This window comes from Mauremys reevesii, linkage group 3 (genome assembly GCF_016161935.1).
Source record: "Mauremys reevesii isolate NIE-2019 linkage group 3, ASM1616193v1, whole genome shotgun sequence".
Classification (NCBI taxonomy): Eukaryota; Metazoa; Chordata; order Testudines; family Geoemydidae; genus Mauremys; species Mauremys reevesii.
The window spans coordinates 56,583,703-56,603,807 of NC_052625.1; the positions used below are offsets into that span (position 1 = coordinate 56,583,703).

General features: G+C 45.8%; 1 protein-coding gene across 1 annotated transcript in view; it reads left to right on the top strand.

The window, feature by feature from the left end:
* The window catches only part of CAPN13 (calpain 13), an 89,134-nt gene that overhangs the window by 32,950 nt on the left and 36,079 nt on the right, over positions 1 to 20,105 (top strand). Inside the window, exons 4-6 of the mRNA XM_039528259.1 lie at positions 2,272 to 2,523; positions 16,218 to 16,287; positions 17,195 to 17,313. Of these exons, the coding sequence (XP_039384193.1) occupies positions 2,281 to 2,523; positions 16,218 to 16,287; positions 17,195 to 17,313 (432 nt within the window). The 5' untranslated portion in view covers positions 2,272 to 2,280. The remainder of the gene's footprint in view (positions 1 to 2,271; positions 2,524 to 16,217; positions 16,288 to 17,194; positions 17,314 to 20,105) is intronic.

The following is a 20,105-nucleotide window of genomic DNA, read 5'->3' on the forward strand; positions in this document are numbered from 1 at the left end:
TGAAGTTTTTAATAATCCTGTGTGAAATGTTTACAACAAAACCAGAAGCCAGGCTCTCATCTGAATATCCGTACTTCTGCTTTCTTCCCAGTGTTGGGAGCGTATTGACCAATAAAGATGATCATCTGATAATAGAAGTATCTTTCATCTAGCAAAAAAGGCATAACAAGATCCAGTGGTTGGAAGCTGAAGGCAGACAAATTCAGACTAGAAGTAAGATGCAGATTTTTAATAGTGAGGGTAATTAACCACTGGAACAATTTACCAAGGGAGATGGTAGATTCTCTGTCACCTGAAGTCTTTAAATCAACCCTGGATGCCGTTCTAAAATATATTCTATAGCTCTAACAGAAGTGCCAGACGTTGTGCAGGAATCACTTGGGTGAGGCCGTTTGGCCTGTGTTATGCAGGATGTCAGACTAGATAATCACAGTGGTCCCTTTTTTACTTCAAAATCTATGAATCATCTGTCCAAAGTGACTAGTGGGCTTAAAAAACAAAATGCTGTGAATGAAGATGGCTGGAATGGAATTCGAGGGAAGGTGGGTTGTGTTTGTTGGAAGGGATAGGACTCAAAGGAACATTCAGTACTTTTAGAGAAGGGTGAAATGGCTTAGATTAAAACCAGAATGACACTGGGGTTAAAATGTGACTCAGAAATATGTGGCTTGGGATAAAAAAGCCCTTGAGAGCCTTTGTGAAGCAAAAGGCTCTCAGTAGGTTTTATTCCTCTGAATGAGTGTTCTTTCAGTAACAGGCGGCCTCAGGTGACACAGTATGAATGCATGTGTGTGCCCACATGTGGCTTTGGGAAGGCCATGAGACTAGTACAAACAAAAATCCTCACACTCCGCTTTTGTGCAGAATAACAAAGTCAGGAACCAATTGCTCTTCAAAACTCTGGGGCTCTGGCAAAGCCTTGGAGCCTTTGAAACCTCTGCCCTCTCCCTCCTCATCTCATGACTGGATCAGGAATGGGGCTGGGAAATGATGCAGAAGACCCAGGAGGATATTTGTTTGTCTGAGGTCCCATATCTGTGGATTCAGGGCTGGTAATATAAAGGGTTCTTCTGAGGTGGCCCTCAACCTTTCTTCCCTGTCATTCCTGACCATTGGTGATGCTTTCGCGAGCTGTTCTACTGCTGTGCTCTTTGACAAGCCTAAGTGGGAAGGGGCCCACAGCAAGAGTCACGTCTACTTAAATTCTTCACCAGCAGCGGTGCTCAGTGCTGCGTCAGCCCGGAAGTAGACAGAATCCCTCCATCTAGTGTCAAGGCTAGTCATTTGCATGCATCTGGCCCATGACTGCAGCCAATGAGGAGTCTCACCCAGCTGTGCGAGGAAGCGCTTTTCCCAGCTGACAGCTGCTCTTTGCGCAGAAGGAAAGGCACTCCTAGCTGAGATGGGCCCAACCAACATGAGAACACCCCCAAATCTGGGCAGGGAAGAGGGTTTCCAAATCTGGATTTGACTCTAAACTTCACACTAAACCCTAACTCAGCTCTCCAATTGAATCAATGGATCTAAATCCCTCAGACACTGGAAGGTGTAGATGAAATGCAGATTTCGATCTAGGTCTGGATTTTTGCCTCCAAGTTATTTGAGAAATTGATCCTAAGACAAAGCCATCCCTGAGAGTCTTTCCATTAACATCAATGGACTTTGCACCAGACCCCAAGGCAGGGCAATGACGGGAGGGGTGTTTGTCTTGGTTAGCACTCTCAGCAGCACAGTGAACGGTGGAGCTGTATGCATCTGACTGTGGACTAAGCCACCAAGCTTTCAAAAATGAGTCAAAGGAGCTCAGAAAATAAAAGTAAACTCCCACAAAAATACACCATGCACAAAAGTAACCAGCAGCTGAAAGTGCTTTTTGGGCACACTACAAATGCCTTAGGTTACCATGGCTTCTCGTGAAACACCCTTCCCTTCCCTCACTTGTTGTCCATCCCCCCACAACCCCCCCACACACATACCTCATGTTCTTTTATATTACCTATATAGTAGTTCAGTGTTTCCCAGTTTGCTCTGCCTGTCTGCCAGGATGACTTAGAATTGAATCTGAAGCAATGGCAGAACTGGTTTAAGATAAACCAGGTGGGATTTTCTCTTTCCCCAGGCGTTTCCAGCTATGAAGGATTTTGTCACAACTACCTCCTTCAGCCTGTGAGTAGCTGCTCCAGAATCCTCTCTGGGCACTCCCTGTGCGCTTGGAGGGCAGTGTTTCAGAAGTGGCCATTAACAATAGCTGACACTCTTTCTCCTTCACAGGATAGAGACATGATGATGCCTGCCTCTGACCCGTATCAGAAGCTAGAGCGAAGCTGGCAAACCAAGGGGAGGACTGGAAGCCTTCAGAGCCCCCAGAAATTTAACAATCAGGACTTCACCCACCTGAGAGACTACTGCCTGAGCCGAGGCCTGCTGTTTGAAGATGACACCTTCCCAGCACATGTTAGTTCCATTGGTCCCAATCTGCTCTCAGAAGACAAGCTGAGCCGCCTACAGTGGAAAAGACCAACGGTGAGTTCCTCCTGATGGCTTACAATAGCAAAACAGATTTCCTGGGTGTAAAAAGACAACAGCTTTGATTTGTCTCATGGCTGTTAGCTACATCCCTGCGTGGAGAGTTATGCCCAGCTGTGCTGACCCAAGGGAAGCACTGGGAAGCATTGTGTCTTATGGACAGACCAAGGCTCCCAGGCCTGTGGGGAAGGGCGCCTGGTGTTACATCTCCATTAGAGGGTGAGGGGGTGAAACGTGTATGCTTCTCCATGGCCAGCACACGGGGGCACTGAGCACGAGAGCACAGGGACTGAGATCACAGCCAGCCCTTGCGAAAGGGGGGCACTAAGGGACGGTGTTCCTGGCATGTGTTCCCCCACACGTACACCTGTGCAGGGATCAGCCACAATCTTGCCCTTAATTTGAACCACTTCATTACAAGTATTTGTCCCAAAGTCCCATGAGATGGTGCCCTGTCGTCCTTTCAATTTATCCCACAACCTCTTCTCGCCCTGAAAACCTCCCTGCCTGCTTTTAAATTAGTAGACATCAATAGAAATCATTTAAGCTGAAGTTTTCATTTATTTAGGGTTTTTTTAAGTATATCGGATCAGGTCCTCAGCTGATGCAAATTGATGTGGCTCCACTGACTTCAGCTGAGCAACCCTTGATTACATCAGCTGAGATCTGGCCCATTCTCTCACTTTAAGGCACATCTTCAGATCATTGGTCAGCTTGCTCCATCATTTCCCTAAAACCTTGAGGGAAAGCCTTGCAATCAGTCCTAGTTCTGCAAAGCCACGGTGCCAAATTCTGGTTACAACTCCACTGAAGTCATAGGGCCAGATGTAGGGAATGGTGTAAATTAGACCTTTTCCTTTTTCTTTAACCTAGATAGCGATGCACTCAGACTCTCTTCAAGCCTACTTCCGCTTCTTCTACAGGAGAAGGGGGGAGGGATAGCTCAGTGGTTTGAGCATTGGCCTGCTAAACCCAGCGTTGTGAGTTCAATCCTTAAGGGGGCCACTTAGGGATCTGGGGCACAATCAGTCCTTGGTCCTGCTAGTGAAGGCAGGGGGCTGGACTCAATGAACTTTCAGGGTCCCTTCCAGTTCTGAGATAGGTGTATCTCCATACATTTACAGATGGGTAAGGGAGTCACCAGCCTTGTAAAAGGCTCTAAAACTGACAACACTTTAGGATTTGGTCCCTAGAATCAGAGACTGTGGAAATGGAAACAGCCTGTTATCCACTCCCATCCCCATTGTCCCTACAGCCCATTTTCTAGTGGTTTGTCCAGCCTACTCTTTTAAGAAGTCCCAAGCAATGGGACTTTACCACTTCCCCAGGCAGGACTATTGTACACATCTTTCAGTCACCCAGTAGAGCTGCACCTTCTTGCAGCAAATTTGCCCCATGACTGTATTTTCTCAACCACTTTCCTTAGCTCCCCCTGACATTTAAAGTCTGGTCAGAAATCGGACTGCAAAGAAAAATAGCACCTTGGTCCTATTCTTCTCTCCCCATTCTGCATCTTCTGAGTCACATAGTTATTTAAGTGACAGATCATTTTTACTGCTGTCAGTGTTCCAGATCCAATATAGCAGCTGAGGAACAAGCTGCCTTCTATTTTACCCTGTGCATCATCAAGAGAATTGCCAATTACATTGAGAGTCTGGGATCTTTATATCTGGTGCTAATGTGCAAAGCAGCACGAAAACAGCTTGATTTTCAGATACCAGGCAGTGGTGACAGTTAGACACAACTTGTTTTGACTTGTAAAGTGAGCCAATTTGATATGGGAGTCCTTGAGGGGGAAAAGATTGGGAGCACCACCATGTCATTTTTATTGTCGCTTTTCTTGATTATGCAGTAGCTGCTCTTGAACAGTAGCTGTGAAGATTAAGGGCCATATTTCCAGACCCAGCCTCTGGCTTTATGCCCACAGAAAGGTGTGTGCTGTTATTTGCACCTTCAAATCTGTGTGTTCACATGTTCTGCGTGTGCAATTTCAAGCATTGTTCTTCTAGATGGGGTGATTAACACTGAATTAGACAGGGATCCTGTGGAAAAAAGATGTGATTATCTCGTTACAGACTCTCTCATAATTACAGCTGGACAAAAAAAAATTGGACGAATATTTTATTCACCAAAAACGTAGTTTCAGATTAACCAAAATTATGAACCAATTCATGATGAATTCGGCAAATAGTTTTGGCGGAACAAATAAATACAAAATTTAAAAAAGTTGGAATATTTCATTTTAATGTATTTAAATGAAACATTTTGTTTTTTTCATTTTCAGACAGTTTCATTTTGAAATTTGCTTAAATTTAATTGAAAAGAAATGGGATCCCACCCACAAAATCATTTGGGGTCAAACAAAGCATTTCGGCCAACTCCAAAATAAAGTTGGGAGAGGGTTCATTTTGCCCAAAAGAGGGGTGGAGTGGGGGAGAAAAAGGTTATTTCAGGTTGATCCAAAACATTTTTTGTTTTGGTTCAGGCAACAAAATGACTGTTTAGTTATTCGCACAGCTCTAAGCGTAATACATATGCACAAAGAGGCTAAATCAAGATTGCACAGACAACTTTAATTCTGGCATTTTCTGATTTCTGAGTGCTTTGCAACCTTAAAAACATTATTTTAATGTAGGGGGAGGGTGTGTGTGTGTGATCGTTTATACTGCAGTAGTGCCAGGATGCTGCACCAGAGATCAAGCTCCCACTGTGCTAGGCACTGCACAAACGCCTCACTAAAGTCCATCCTTGCCCAGAAGGGTACGCAATCTGAATAGAGAAGCCAGACAAAGGGTGGGTAGAGAAACTGAAGCACAGAGAAGTGAAGTGGCTTGCCCAAGGACACACAGCGAGTCAGTTGCAGAGCCAGAAAAGAACCCATGTCTCCTGACTCTCAGGCAGATCTTCTATTCACTGAAGCATGCTGCCTCTTTATTAGATGTATCACTTGCATTGTAGCCAGCCCTCGAGGCCACATTCCGAATCAGGGCCCTCCTGTGCTAGGCATTGTGCAAACACATTTAAAGACCATCCTTGCCATCTAATGGTCAGAGTAACTCAGGTTGAGTAGCACATTGTCCCACTGTTCACAAAGGAAGGTGCCATGCAGCGTGAGTTAGGGCATTGGAGTTTGGTCGTACCAGGAGCTAGGACGCAGCAGGAGGGTGTGCCAGGCAGCTGGAAGGGCTGTCTGGATGACTTGGCGTGGCAGCGAGAGACGTATGTGGTTATCAGAACTAGCTCTGTAATGATTAGTAGGTTTCAGGTAAAAAGAATCATTTAAAATGGGTGACTCAGGTTTTCTCTGGTTCCACCATCCCAGCCTCCAGAGGGTGCTTGAGGCCCTTTGGGAGCAAAGATTCCTATAGGACTGCTCTGGTGTAACCCGCCTCCCTGTGCCAGAGGACCCTTGAAAGGGGCAGGTAGGGTCAAAGTGGGAAGGGGTCACTCCCTGGCATGTAACGCAGAGAGAGCCCCCAGGCTGGAGGCTGACCTGGAGAAAGGCTGCTGAATGAGAACCGGGGCAGAGGTGCTGCACTGTGCGCACAGCCACACACCCAGGTCTCACTGATCCCTGGCTAACTGCTGCTGCTATGCTGAGGGGATGGGCCCAGCCCTGCTGCCTGAACCATGTAGCCTGTTGGTTTAAGTTATTGATGGTTTGTTTCACTCGTTGTGCATACAGGGCTTACCCACAGCGTTAGCTTTCCCACCCTCTTCCTAAATAAAGCGCCACCTTCGTTAAGAAACAATCTGCCCATTGATTTTTTTTTTTTAAATTAGCATTGTGTGCTGGGGACAGACATAATTTATTTCCTGGTGGAGGCCTGAGCGGCTAGCTACATTCACACCCAGAGACCACTTGTAGCACGGCCACAGTTCTAGTTCCTGTAAAACAAGATTGGTGCTACAAGTAATGAAGCCGCAATATTAATCTTCACAATCCCTATGACCACCTAGCTGTGTGCCCATAGCTTTGGGGGGGCATTTATCCAGGCACAAAATCAAAGACTGGTTTGAAGCCACCTTAAAAATGTGGCCCTAATACTGTTGCACGATAACCCGAAGAAATAAAATACCCCCCACTTCCTCTCCTCCCCTCCGCCACCATGCACGAAAGAAGAATTTAGGGATTCTGAGTCTAATCAGAGATGCCCCAAGCTCCTGGGAAACATGGGAAATGCACAGTGACAAGGACTGCAGCTGTTGTGTGCTACCCGTCATTCAATCAGTCTACAGGGCTGTCTTCTGGTGTGAGCAGAGGCTGCTGGGCTGTTCCAAGCTTGGATATCTTGTTGGAGGGTCACAAGGGTGTGGAGCCTTAAAGTCCCACTCAGTATTTCTGTTTGCCTGAAAAAGCAGCTTGATGATGTGGAAACAGGATTTCTACCCTGTGATTGTTTCACGCGAGAGGCATCTTTGCCTGTTCAAGCTGATTTGAATCAGACTGAGACTTCAGACTCAATTGATCTCTGGACTGGGGAAGCCACATGATGGACTAGTCTACGCTCAAAAATTTTGCCAGAACAGCTATACTGGCAAAACTCTCCTAGCATAGATGCGGTTATCCCGGTATAAGTGTTTTGCGGGTTTAGCTTATTCCTCTAGCCTCGGCTGCTTGTCCATAAAGAATAATGGGGTACGGCCAAAAAGATCACATAGGAGACCCTAGATTTGGAACGAAACAAAAGTGAAGAGTTGATGTATTAAATGCCTTTGTATTAGTGGGTTGCCTATCTCACTGACCTCTCTGCTTCCTAAGTAGGAGTGTAATCTATGTAGTGAACTCCCACAGTTAACACAGGTACAGGACTTAAGACCTCTTCTAAGCGCTGAAGCTATGTTCTGACATGCGCTCACACATATGGCTGATGTGTTGTCATGAGACTTTGATTAATAACAACACTGTATTTACTCTTTCTGTTTGCTGTTTTCATTCTTTTTGGACCTTGAACTGAGCAATCCAAACAGCCAGGTAAATAGCTATGGGGGGGGTGGGGTGTAGGGGGAGTCTTATTTTGTTTCTTACATATCCTGTGGTTATTTGGCAGTAATTCTTTCTACAACATACCCTCTCTCTGGTACTTCCATAATATCTGAGCACCTCCCAGTCTTTGTCCTGTGAGCTAGGGAAGTATTATTATTCCCCTCGTGCCACTCTTCCTTGGGGAACTGACACTCTCGGTCTGAATCTTAAGTGACTTGTCTGAGCTTACACAGAGCCTGCAACAGAGCAGAGTCTCCCAAGTCGCTAGCATGCGAACTACCAAACAATTCTTCCCCAGCTAAGTGGCTGCTCTCTAGCCTTATTCCAAGATAACGATTACTAGTAGTAATTTATTATATATTGCAACTTTGGTGTGCATGGCACTTTCTAAACACAGTGATAGACAAGGACCCTGCCCCATGGCGTTTACAATCTCAGAGCCATTTACAGAGCCATTTAAATCCAGAGTAACTCTATTAAAGGCAATGAGCTTACTCTGGATTAACACCCTTGTAGCTAAGAGCAGAATTTGGCCTTCCATCAATAGGCTCCTTTACAGTGACTCCAGAGGTTCATAGAATCCTAGAAGATTAGGGTAGGAAGAGACCTCAGGAGGTCATCTAGTCCAATCCCCTGCTCAAAGCAGGACCAACACCAACTAAATCATCCCAGCCAGGGCTTTGTCAAGCCAGGCCTTAAAAACTTCTTAGGCTGGAGATTCCATCGCCTCCCTAGGTAACCCACTCCAGTGCTTCACCACCCTCCTAGTGAAAAAGTTTTTCCTAATATCCAGTCTAGACCTCCCCTGCTACAACTTGAGATCATTACTCCTTGTTCTGTCATCTGCTGCCACTGAAAACAGCCTAACTCCATCCTCTTTGGAACTCCCCTTCGGGTAATTGAAGGCTGCTACCAAATCCCTCCTCTCTCTTCTTTTCTACAGACTAAATAACCCCAGTTCCCTGGGCCTCTCCTCATAAGTCATGTGTGCCAGCCCCCTAACCATTTTCACTGTCCTCACTGGACTCTCTCCAATTTGTCCACATCCCTTCTGTAGTGGGGGCCCAAAACTGGATGCGATTCTCCAGATGTGGACTCACCAGTGCTGAATAGAGGGGAATAATCACTTCCCTCAATCTGTTGACAATGCTCCTACTAATGCAGCCCAAGATGCCGTTAGCCTTCTTGGCAACCAGAGCACACTCTTGACTCATATCCAGCTTCTCATCCACTGTAATCCTCAGGTCCTTTTCTGCAGAACTGCCGCTTAGCCAGTTGGTCCCCAGCCTGTAGCGGTGGATGGGATTCTTCCGTCCTAAGTGCAGGTTGATGGGAAATTGAGCTGAAAATAGAAGGGAATGAAGTAACAGTAAACAAAGGAAGGGCATACTGGTCTTTGGGGAGTGTTCTGGGAGAGTTGAGGAATGACCCTTTTCACAACTCTTCCACAGCATGCTTTGGATGTATTTGCATAGGAGATAGATCTGTGTTCCTCTCTTTGCATCGCTGGTGATCATTTGCATTGTGTTTGCCTCTTGAGTTATTTTCTTGCTCCCGTCTGGCTTAGCATCATAACGACGTAGCTACAGCCACACATGAGTAGATGGAAGGAGATACCCAGTTTAGTCTATAAAATCCAGGTAGGAGGAGCTGCTGCTCTGCACACCCTGAATTTGTCTGGACTGAGCACTTTGGGAGGCAATGTAAAACTCAGGTGGAGTGCAAAGATAAGGAGCGGAGGGTGGACACTACTAGTGAAAGTACCACAAGAAGTATCAGTGGTGTTACTGCTGATGAGTGAATCCAAACCTCCCTACATCCCTATCCCAACAGTCAACCAACCACTCATCCTAGTCACATACAATCATCATAACTATATTTTAAAATAGCTGTGTAGTTTCAGCATCTCTCGTGCTGGTGGACTGTGATGGCTGTGTGGTTTACTTGGAAATGATTGTGTGCCTTGCCACATTTTGCAAAAATCCCCCTTAAGCCATATTGATTAGCAAATTGCAATTGCTTGAGCTCTTTTGTTGGTCTTGTGTTGGGCACACTGCTCAACATCCCACAACTTACCCTTGTCATATTTATGGCCTGATTGCCAAAGAGCCTCAGCACTCAATGTGCACCTGGCATGCTGAGCTCTCCTGGAAAATCTGCTTCCTTAATTCGAGGCTTTATCCTGCCCCAGTCCAGTCAATGAGTTTTGCCATTGACTTGGATGAGAGCTGGATCAAACTTTAAATAGGTACTGAGCCATTCTGAAAGTCTGGGCCCTTAGTCCTCAGTACAATATATCAGCCAAAGACTGCAGCGGTCACTCCTCATTGCACCCACTGCCAACATGAGCTTTTCTTTGCTGCTACTATTTGCCTCCGACTCTCCTTACGCTCCATTCCAAATGTTCCCAGCATCCACCCTAGGCCAGGGACAGTGTTGTGAAAAATGCAACCAGCTTTCCAGTCCCTCTCTCCAAAGCTTTCTGATACTGCCAGTTTCACTTTAGCCCCCAGGCAAACTCCACTCTGGCTATACTGAGGGTATGGCTACACTTGCAAGTGTACAGCGCTGCTGCAGGAGCGCTCCCGCGGCAGCGCTTTGAAGTGTGTGTGTGGTCACGGCGCCAGCGCTGGGAGAGAGCTGTCCCAGCGCTGCACGTACTCCACCTCCCCGAGGGGATTAGCTTACAGCACTGGGAGCTGCGCTCCCAGCGCTGGGGCACTGTTTACACTGGCGCTTTACAGCGCTGTAACTTGCTGCGCTCAGGGGGGTGTTTTTTCACCCCCTCGAGTGAGAAAGTTGCAGCGCTGTAAAGCACCAGTGTAGCCAAAGCCTCAGAATTGCTAACTCTGTCATTACAACCTCATTCTCAGGTTTTGACCTCAGGGGACACAGTTCCGAGCTGAAAGAGGCTGCTATTATTCCAAAGGGAAGCATCAGTTTCCTCTCTGAGGTCCATGATGAGCTCCTGCTTTGCTGTTGTTGATAGACTCTCACTAACCTGAGCTTGCAAAGCTAATGCACAAGAAGCCTCTCTAGTTCTGTTCAGTCTTTCCTTCCTCCTAGATGCAGCTTTTCTAAAACACCTATGAGAATAGCACAAAATCCGTACCCCTCCCATCTATGTTACTTATAAGTCCTTTATTAACATATTGTTTGAGAGCCTCACAATCTTTCATGCATTTATTTTCCTGACTCCCTCTGAGGAGTGCTGATTCCGCACTTTACAGATGGGGTACTCAGGCACAAAGAGACTAAGTGACTTGACCAAGGAGACATGGGAAGTCTGTGGCACAGCAGAGAATTGAATCCAGGTCTCTGAGTCCCCGGCTAGTGCCCTAACCACTACACCATCCTCCCTCTTCTACACCATGCACTGGTAGGTGTAACGCTGTAACTGTGAAGGTAGGTGAGGACATATACTGTAACTCAAGCACCCTGGAAGAAGTGATCCCTTCTACTTATGCAATATTCTCAGTTAGATTCCTGGAGAGTATACCAAATTGGAGTTAGAGCTGAATCAGTGTTGGGTGGATTTTATTTTGCTTTTGTTTGTTTTGTATCACAATCACTAAGCCATCTACAAACATGACTGAGGCATGTAGGCTGGGCTGTTTTCGTACAGTGTCTTTGTTTGGAGAGAATTACTGGTTGCTTCTGAGCGAGAAGCATCTCCAATGAGTCAGCCGAATTCTCACTTGAGAACCAAATATTCTGACATCTCAGTGGGCTGCACTGAAATCTGCTGCCAAGTCCAATGGGTCAGTTTCAAAGTGAATCTCCATAACGTGCTTATATCATCTCTAGCCTTCTTGTGGGCTTTCTGGCTCCAATGTTAGTGTAAGCTCTGCTATTGTACTCGCCAACAACGCTCAGTTTATTTCATTGGAACCAAAGAAAAGGCAGTCCAGCAGTTTCATACCCATAGCTATAGCTGTTTATTTCCCTTGCTTGTATGTGGTGTACAAACCATGATCTGTAACAAATCTGTAGCTGCCTAGACTCCACAGTTAGGATTATGCTGCCACGGCACAGCCCCTCATGGCAAAAATTGGGAAGGGGGAAACAATATAATGATGAATTTATTAACTTATCGTTATTTTTAAGTACGGTTCTTGGTCTCCCAGCAGTGCTTTGGGGTCCCATTGTGCTAGGCCCTAGGCAAACACGTACTCAGAGAGACATCCCTTCCATGAACAGTTTACAGTGCAGATAGACAAAGAGTGGGAGGGGAGATGGAGAGAGAAAGAAATGAGATTTGCCCAAGGTCACACGCAGGCTAATAGCAGAGCTGGGAATAGAGCCCAGGTCTTGTGATGCCCAGTCATGCATATACTCTTGAATGGGAGGAGGGCACCCGCAGTGTTCCACGAGCCTGCAGAGAGTCTCACTATTAGGGGAGCCTGGGGGATTATTCACAAGAGCTTGAAGCACCAGTACTGGTGCCATGCACCATTGCTTGGGAAGAGCTGCTTTGTACCATCTGCCCGAAGGGGAACTTTGGATGGGCTACTGGGTGCTTTCAGTCACCATGAAAACGTTTCAGGAAGCTGACACGTCTCACTGGAGTTCAACTCACCCAGCCACATGAGTCACGTCAGCTGCTAGTCTCATGTTTGTGCAGAAGGTTGTCAAATCAAGTGGATGGGAGGGAGCGCCCGCCCCAGCTTAAAGAAGAGCTGCTACATTTTTTTTTTAATCTCAGCTGTCAAATATTTTACACCTCTTGTGTCTTGTTGTTTGCTTAGGCATGTTCATTTGCCTCTGCATTTAGGATTAAACACCATTTCAAACCAGACGTCTGGTTTGAAATGGTGTTTAATTGTAAACGAAGAAGCAAATGAACATGCCTAAGCAAACAACAAGACACAAGAGGTGTAAAATATTTGACTCAGCTGACAGATATTATAAGGGTCACTCATACAGAAGACCCAGAGAGATATTTAAATGAGTATTTTCCTACCATAAATACTAAAATCCCATGGAATTATCTCTTTAATCCCAAAGCATTTTTACAGACCTAGGGAGTGGTACAGCATTGCTGTTCATTCCTGTCCATGTTTTGTCCCTCCAGTAAACCCAGCCTGGTCACGTCCCTGCATACGATATCCCGCCGTCTAATCAATGGTCAGTCTCATGGTCGGACTGACTTCAGTTGTCTTTGCATTATTTCCCTTGGCGTCCTGTCATCTGTTTGTCTTCTGCAGGGCCCCACTATCATCATCTTTTCGACTGTAGGTAATTCTGTACCCTGATTTCCAAGGCCGGTGCAAGGATGTTTTGCGCCCTAGGCGAAACTTCCAGCTTGCGCCCTCCCGCGTCCCCGAACCTCTGCCCTGAGGCACCCCCACCAGGGTAGCTCCCCCCGCCCGCCCTGAGGCGCCCCCTCCCCCCCCCCCCCCGCGGCAGCTTAAGTGCCGCAAGCCTGGGAGGCGGGAGAAGTGAAGCAGTCACAGCGTGCTCGGGGAGGAGGCAGGGCAGGGGTGAGCTGTGGCGGGGAGTTCCCCTGCGTGCCGCGCCCCCCTTACTTGCTGCAGGCGGCCCTCAACGCGCTTCCCTGCCCCAGCTCCCTCCACCTAAATGCCGGTGGCGACCAGGGCGGCTGAAGATCTGACCCCCGTGGTTGCTGCTGAAGAAAATGCCGCCTCCCAAATCCTAGCGCCCTAGGCAACCACCTAGGTCGCCTAAATGGTTGCACTGGCCCTGCTGATTTCACATCCAACTCACCTTATAACTTTGCATTAAAATCCTTCCCTTTTATACCTTTGGTCATTCAAAAATGCCCTCTCATCTCTACAGCCTCCAGCTGTCTGATGTCTCTTTCATTTAATGCAGCTGGTTCCAAATCATAGAATAATACTGTTAGTACACTGGGTTTGATAAATTTTCACTTTGGTACCAAATAGAACGCTTTTATCAGTTCATAATGTTGTCAGTTTCTGTGCAGCCCCTATAGGTAAGGGACATCTCCTCGTAACCTCATCCTTGATGGACTGTCCCCACTGATTGAGCTTCCTAGGTACACATAAGATTTTACTTGCTCTACAACTTCACCATTGCTTCATTTCAACACTTTACGGATTGTCTCTTTTCCAACTTGTAACCACTTCGTCTTCTTAGCATTTACTCTCAGTCCAAGTCGATTGCATTTCAATCTTCCAAAGTAGCAAAGAGTATCCTCATCAATTCAAATGTGGCTGACAGTTGTACTTTATCCGCATAAGCTAAAAATCTTAACTCTAGCTTATCCAGTGTCATGCCCTGCAATTCGTCTAACATTCTTAATGTCTAGTTTAAAAACATGATGAAAAGCAGTGATGATTCCATGCTCCCTTGTCTTGCACCAAGTTTTGATTTGGAATTATACAACACTTTAAAAAAAACGTAGGCATGCAGGGTTGAATTCAGAGGCTTTTGCTCTTCAGTCATCCAGGCAGAACTCTTACTGAATTCAGGGAAGCTTCTGCTTGAGTGAGCCTTGAGTAAAAAATCAACAGTAAGGATTTTGGAATTTGGTCCACAGAAAATAAGCCCCGCGTCCGCAGCTCCATTAACAGAAATGATGCAAAGCAGCCCAGCCAGATCTAAATTAGGAATGTGTGAATCACAAAATGCTCAGAGGTTTAGTCTGGAAAAGCATACACAAATCGGGATGCCTAGCCAATGATCTGAGCTTTCTGAGGCCCTCTCTACAGAAAGACACATCCAGGCCCAACTCCCTTTTCCCTTGGACTGATCCCAAGTCCCCCTACCTTCTGATTACTAGATTGGAAGGCGTAAAGTTCTCCTCCAAAGGACGGGCACCCACTCCCCAACTCAAGGAAACAGCATGGTTTGTTGGAGCTGCTCAATGCCCAGATGTCATGCTGATGAAGGCGTTAAAGAACCTCACAGACTCTAAGGCCAGAAGGGACCATCATGAGCATCTAGTCTGACGTCCTGCACATTGCCGGCCACCTAGCCTCACCCACCCACTCCAATAAACCCCTAACCACTGCCTGAGTTACTGGAGTCCTCAAATCGTGATGTAAATAGAAAGTCTCCCCCTCTTCCAGTGGAAGGCAGAATGGCTGTGGATGTCAGGCCAGGGAGACCATAATTCTTTCTCCCCTTGTGAGAGGCAGCATGGTTTAGGAAAGGAAAGCCTGAGTCTCTCATTTCTGTCTGCATGTGGCCGGCAGCATGGGGAGAGCTCCAAGGTCCTTTTCTCACTCTCCAGGTGGCACAGTGGTTTCAGAGAGCTGATTTCTGTCCAGGAGGCTTAGAGGATGACAATAAAAATAACAATACTTAGCGCTTGTTGTGATGGGTTGGATCACAGAACCCCCCTTGGGGGCTGCCACCTGATGTGCCAAGACTATCTCTGCTCCTGCTTTCCCTGCCAGCTCAGGACTCCAGCACCCTGTCTTGCTGAGCCAGACACTCCCGTCTGCTCCAACACAGACCCAGGATCTGAATTACTTGCCCCAAAGCTGCAGGTTTACCTGAAAGCAGCTAACAGAAGTGTTCCTGCCTTTAACACTCAGATGCCCAACTCTTATACAGGGTAAACTCATAAATTGTTCACCCTCTATAACACTGATAGAAAGACACATCCAGCACAGCTGCTTGCTCCCCCAGGTATTAATACATACTTTGGTTTAATTAATAAGTAAAAAGGGATTTTATTAAATACAGAAAGTAGGATTTAAGTGGTTCCAAGTAGTAACAGACAGAACAAAGTAAGTCACCAAGCAAAATAAAATGCGCAAATCTATGTCTAATCAAACTGAATACAGATAATCTCACCCTCAGAGATGCTTCAGTAAGTTTTTTCCTCAGACTGGACACCTTCCAGGCCTGGGCACAATCCTTTCCCCTGGTACAGCTTTTGTTCCAGCTCAGGTGGTAGCGAGGGGATTCTTCATGATGGCTTCTCTCCCTTTGATCTGTTCCACCCCTTTATATCTTTTTTGCATAAGGCGGGAATCCTTTGTCCCTCTCTCTCTCAATGGAAAGACACCAGGTTAAAGATAGATTCCAGTTCAGGTGACATGATCACATGTCACTGCAAGACTTCATTGCCCACTTGCCAGCACACAGGTATACAGGAAGACTTACAGGTAAAACAGCCATCTGCAGACAATTGTTCTGGTTAATGGGAGTCATCAAGATTCCAAACCACCATGAATGGCCCACACTTTGCATAATTACCATAGGCCCTCAGAATTATATTTCATATTTCTAGTTTCAGATACAAGAGTGATACATCTATACAAATAGGATGATCACACTCAGTAGATTATAAGCTTTGTAAAGATATCTTACAAGAGAGCTTTTGCATGAAGCATATTCCAGTTACGTTATATTCACTCATTAGCATATTTTGATAAAACCATATAGACTGCAACATCACGCTTGTATAGTGCTTTCTGTTTGCAAAGCACTATACTAGCACTACATCATTCATCTGGACTATACCTCTGAGAAGCATCTGAACTTTTGGATGCCTGAGTGTAGCAAATCTCCAAGGTTTTTGCAGTTCTCCCATTGCTGCTTTTAAACAGTCATGAATTTCAAATCCCACTACGGTGAGGTAGCACATAATGACCTCACTGGGTCTCAGTTGAAAGTGACGACGTAAGAGAGGCTGTGTAGCTGTGAAGGATGCACTGCGGGTAAGTGTTGGATACTCACACTGGTCTTTGCTTTCCCTCTTTTTCAGATGATTGAGAGAAGTCCCCATTTAATCGTGGACGGTGTTAGCAGATTTGATATTGTTCAAGGAGAAATAGGTAAGATCAAAGTTCTGTTTCACAGGATAGCCAGCCTGAGCAGTAGACCGGAGTCCTTTCCTTTGCTTCTGTCTGAGAGCTTGGTTTGGTGCACACACTCACAAATCCACAGAGAATCCATCCCAGATATTAAATGCCATTGTCTTTTACAGTGCCTTTGGGCCAAGGCACTTCCATGTCTCACTGACTCCCATCATCCTTTATGTCTGCAGAATTATGGGTGCAGAAGGGTAGACCTGGACCAGACAGAAAATGAAGTTCCATGGCCAAATTCAACCCTCATGTAAAGTGGGTACAACTCCCATTGTGTGCCCTCTTTTATCAGAATTGGATTTGGTGTCGTGTCCCTGAAGTCCTTGTCTGGTGACTCTCGGCTTTTCTTTTCCACGCTCTTCTCTTTTATTGTCACTACTGACCAACTTTTCTGATCCATGCATGAGGGACCTGTCTCTGTCCTGCTGTAGCTGCATCCCTTCCCAGCCCCCCCCCCCGATCATGTTTCCTTTCGACAGTAACAAGAGTCTTCCCCTTGAAGAAATAGCACTGTCATTAAATGGCTCATCCTAGCCCAGGGTTTGGCAGTTGCCTGCACCACTTCCTATCCTGTAGAACTAGGATACCCACAAAGGGAAGGAGCTGCTGTGTGATGCCCATAGAGATGGGTGCAGTATAGAAACATACATGCATGGGTGGATGGATGGCAGCATGCTCCCTGAGGCCGAGTGTCTCTGAGTCTTGGACAGTCTGCCTATGTTTTTATTTTATCCAAACTGGTTCTCCCAGTCCTTCTGCAGTAACCCTGTTTCCCAAAGAAACGCGTTAGAAAGATATAGACCCTGGCAAGGCAGAGGGAGATCATGAGGCAATACGTGTAATTGCATCTGGTTTGTTACTTGTCTCCCTGAAGGTGATTGCTGGGTTCTGGCTGCCCTGGGATCTTTGACGTTACAGAGGCAATTTCTGGAAAATGTTCTACCAAAGGACCAAGGATTCAAAGAGAATTATGCCGGGATTTTTCATTTCCGGGTATGTACTACATGCTGTAGTGATTTTGCTCCACCTCATTTGGGTGGAGTGTGCAGATGGTTTTGAACTACAATCTCAGATCCAAGCACCCCTGAATTCTGGAGAAGATCAAAAGCTGATCCCCTGCACAGGATTTTGCAAATGGCCCCTGATTTTCTAATGGGCTGAACCAACCCTCTTGATCCAGATGCCCACAAATGTCAGATTATTTGAACCCAGTTCTGAATGCTATGGTTTGAGCCCATTTCTAGTGAATGCTGTTCTTCTTATTAATTAGTGCAAATGTGTATTTTAGACAGAAGTCCTGCCTCTGTTTCAAATCTGGCAGTTATGACTGATAGTAAATCTGGGTTTGTTGTCTATTTGAACTTTTTATTTCTGTGTTCTGCAGCTTCACCTGCCAGATTCCATCAGCTAGGCAGGAATCGCCAGCCCTTTAACACTGCTCAGATAACTGGTTTTGGTATTTTAAAAATGGGTCTGATTCTCAGGGAAAAATCTCTTTTGGAAGAAACTGAAATTTACTAATCTTGAAATACTCAGTATCCCCCAAATGGATATGTTACTATTTTACGTGCACCACTTATTCAACTCAGAGAGATTGGACTGGGTGAAGGGCAAGTATCATATAATCTGTTCTTAGAGGAGTTGTCATAAGAGGGAGACTTTACATTGGAGTATCACAAAGTCCCAAAAACTAAAGATGGAAATGAACCATTAGATCATCTTTTCCTTTCCCCTTACCCAATGCAAAATTGTTCTCAAGTGCATTCTCTTTTACTTTGTCCAGTTTAAAGATGATGATGCTAGCAAAGGCACTTACACCATTTTTTCTTGAAAGACTATTCCATAGGTAACAGATCTTTGTACTAGAATGTTCTTGCTAGTCCTTATGTTCCATTGCTCCTAGTAATACCAGATGTTTCAATCCTGACTCATCTCCAATATGCAGAGGGGCATTATACAAGATCAACCAGCTGACCATACATTAAAATGAGGCAAACTAGAATTTCTTTCATGAGATTTCTCAAAAAGAATATTTAGGAGCAAACCTTAACTCTCAAGCAGTATGAATACATTCCAATATTTGAAAATATGTTTTCCCTGTCTTCTGACCTTCAGATCAATACACGCCCTTCTCCTTTTCCTCCAACAAGCAGCCAAGACAACAAAACACTGAATGAAAGCATCTCTTCATTAATACCCTTAAATCATCCCACCAAAAATATTTTAGTGCTGTCCACATTGTATGTCTAAACATTCAGTTCCAAGTAACATCACAAACAAGGCATCACTTCCATTAGTAGATATAAACATGTCTTACCTTCCTATAGTGTCTCTCATCCTTCAGGATCTCAAAGCACTCTACAGACCTAAGAGCTGCTGAAGGCCTCCTACAAAATGCTGAACCTGCCTCAACTCCCAGTGCAGTCAATGGGAGTTAAGGGGGCTCAGCATCTCACAAGGATTAGATTCTTGGGATCAAATTTTATCCCTAGTGTAATTACACTGAAGTTAATGGAGTTACGTCAAGGATGCAATGAGCCCTTTGTGTGTACAGGAATCCCATTACCCATCACAGAAGCACAGCCCTCGAGTGGAACATGGCAGCCAATAGAACAAGATACTGCAGCCCCGTGCAGAAGCTCAGGCTAAGAAATGAAAAAGTATTTCTTATCCAGTTGAAACCTCTGGAAGAATTAAGGTAGAGTGGAACTGCCTGAGATGGAAACTAGCCACGGCACCAGGATTAATGTCCTTGTACTTGTGAAAAGGTTGATGGGAGCTTGAATGACGACAAATGGTCAGAACTTCAGTTTCCGGGTTCATCCAAGAAGTACCTAACACCGTAGTGGGTCACAACCCTGCCTACAGCGGAGAGTTCAATGGCATGAGATTTTCTTCTTGACTGCCCCTGACTACCGATCCTTGAAGTTTGCCACCTCTCCAGACAAATAAAGAAAGGACATAAAAAGGATGACTTTTATTTTTAAACCAGCAAAATCTATTTTCAGTTTACATGAATTGGCACAATAGTGGGTGCAGTCTGCCTCAACAGGACCCTTTTCTATTCGGTTCATGGTCACTTTCACAGCCGCAGCACCTAAACTTCTCAGGGCTGCCTCCAAACTCTCCCAAATCCCACAAAGCCTGAGTTTCAGGCCAAAGGCCAGAGGTTAGGCCATCGTCACTGGTTCCTGGGTGGATTCAGAGGGCAAAATGCCCCTTATTGAGTGCTGAACATCTCTTCTATCAACATCCTGGGGTTTGCCTGGAGGACTCCCACCCAAGTGCTAGCCAGGCCAGATCTTCTAAGCTTGTGAGACATGACAAGGTCACAGCCTGAAAGGGTATGGCAATCAGAGCATCTACAGCACCCTTTATCCAAGAGAAGACTAGCAAAAGGAAAATGTAATTCAATATTCGGATGCCCTCTTAGGCCTGGTCTACACTGGGGCGGGGGGGGGAGTTCGACCTAAGGTACGCAACTTCAGCTACGCGAATAGTAGTACCTTAGTTTGAATTACTTACCCGTCCTCATGGCACGGGATCGACGTCCACAGCTCCCCCGTCGACTCCGCCACTGCCGTTCGCGGTGGTGGAGTTCCGGAGTCGACGGGAGCGCGTTCGGAGTTCGATATATCGTGTCTAGATGAGACGCGATATATCGAACTCAGAGAAATCGATTGCTACCCGCCGATATGGCGGGTAGTGAAGACGTACCCTTAGACTCTGTTAATCCCCAAACAGCAGGAAGAGTCATATTACATTCTGAACTTTACTTTTGTCTA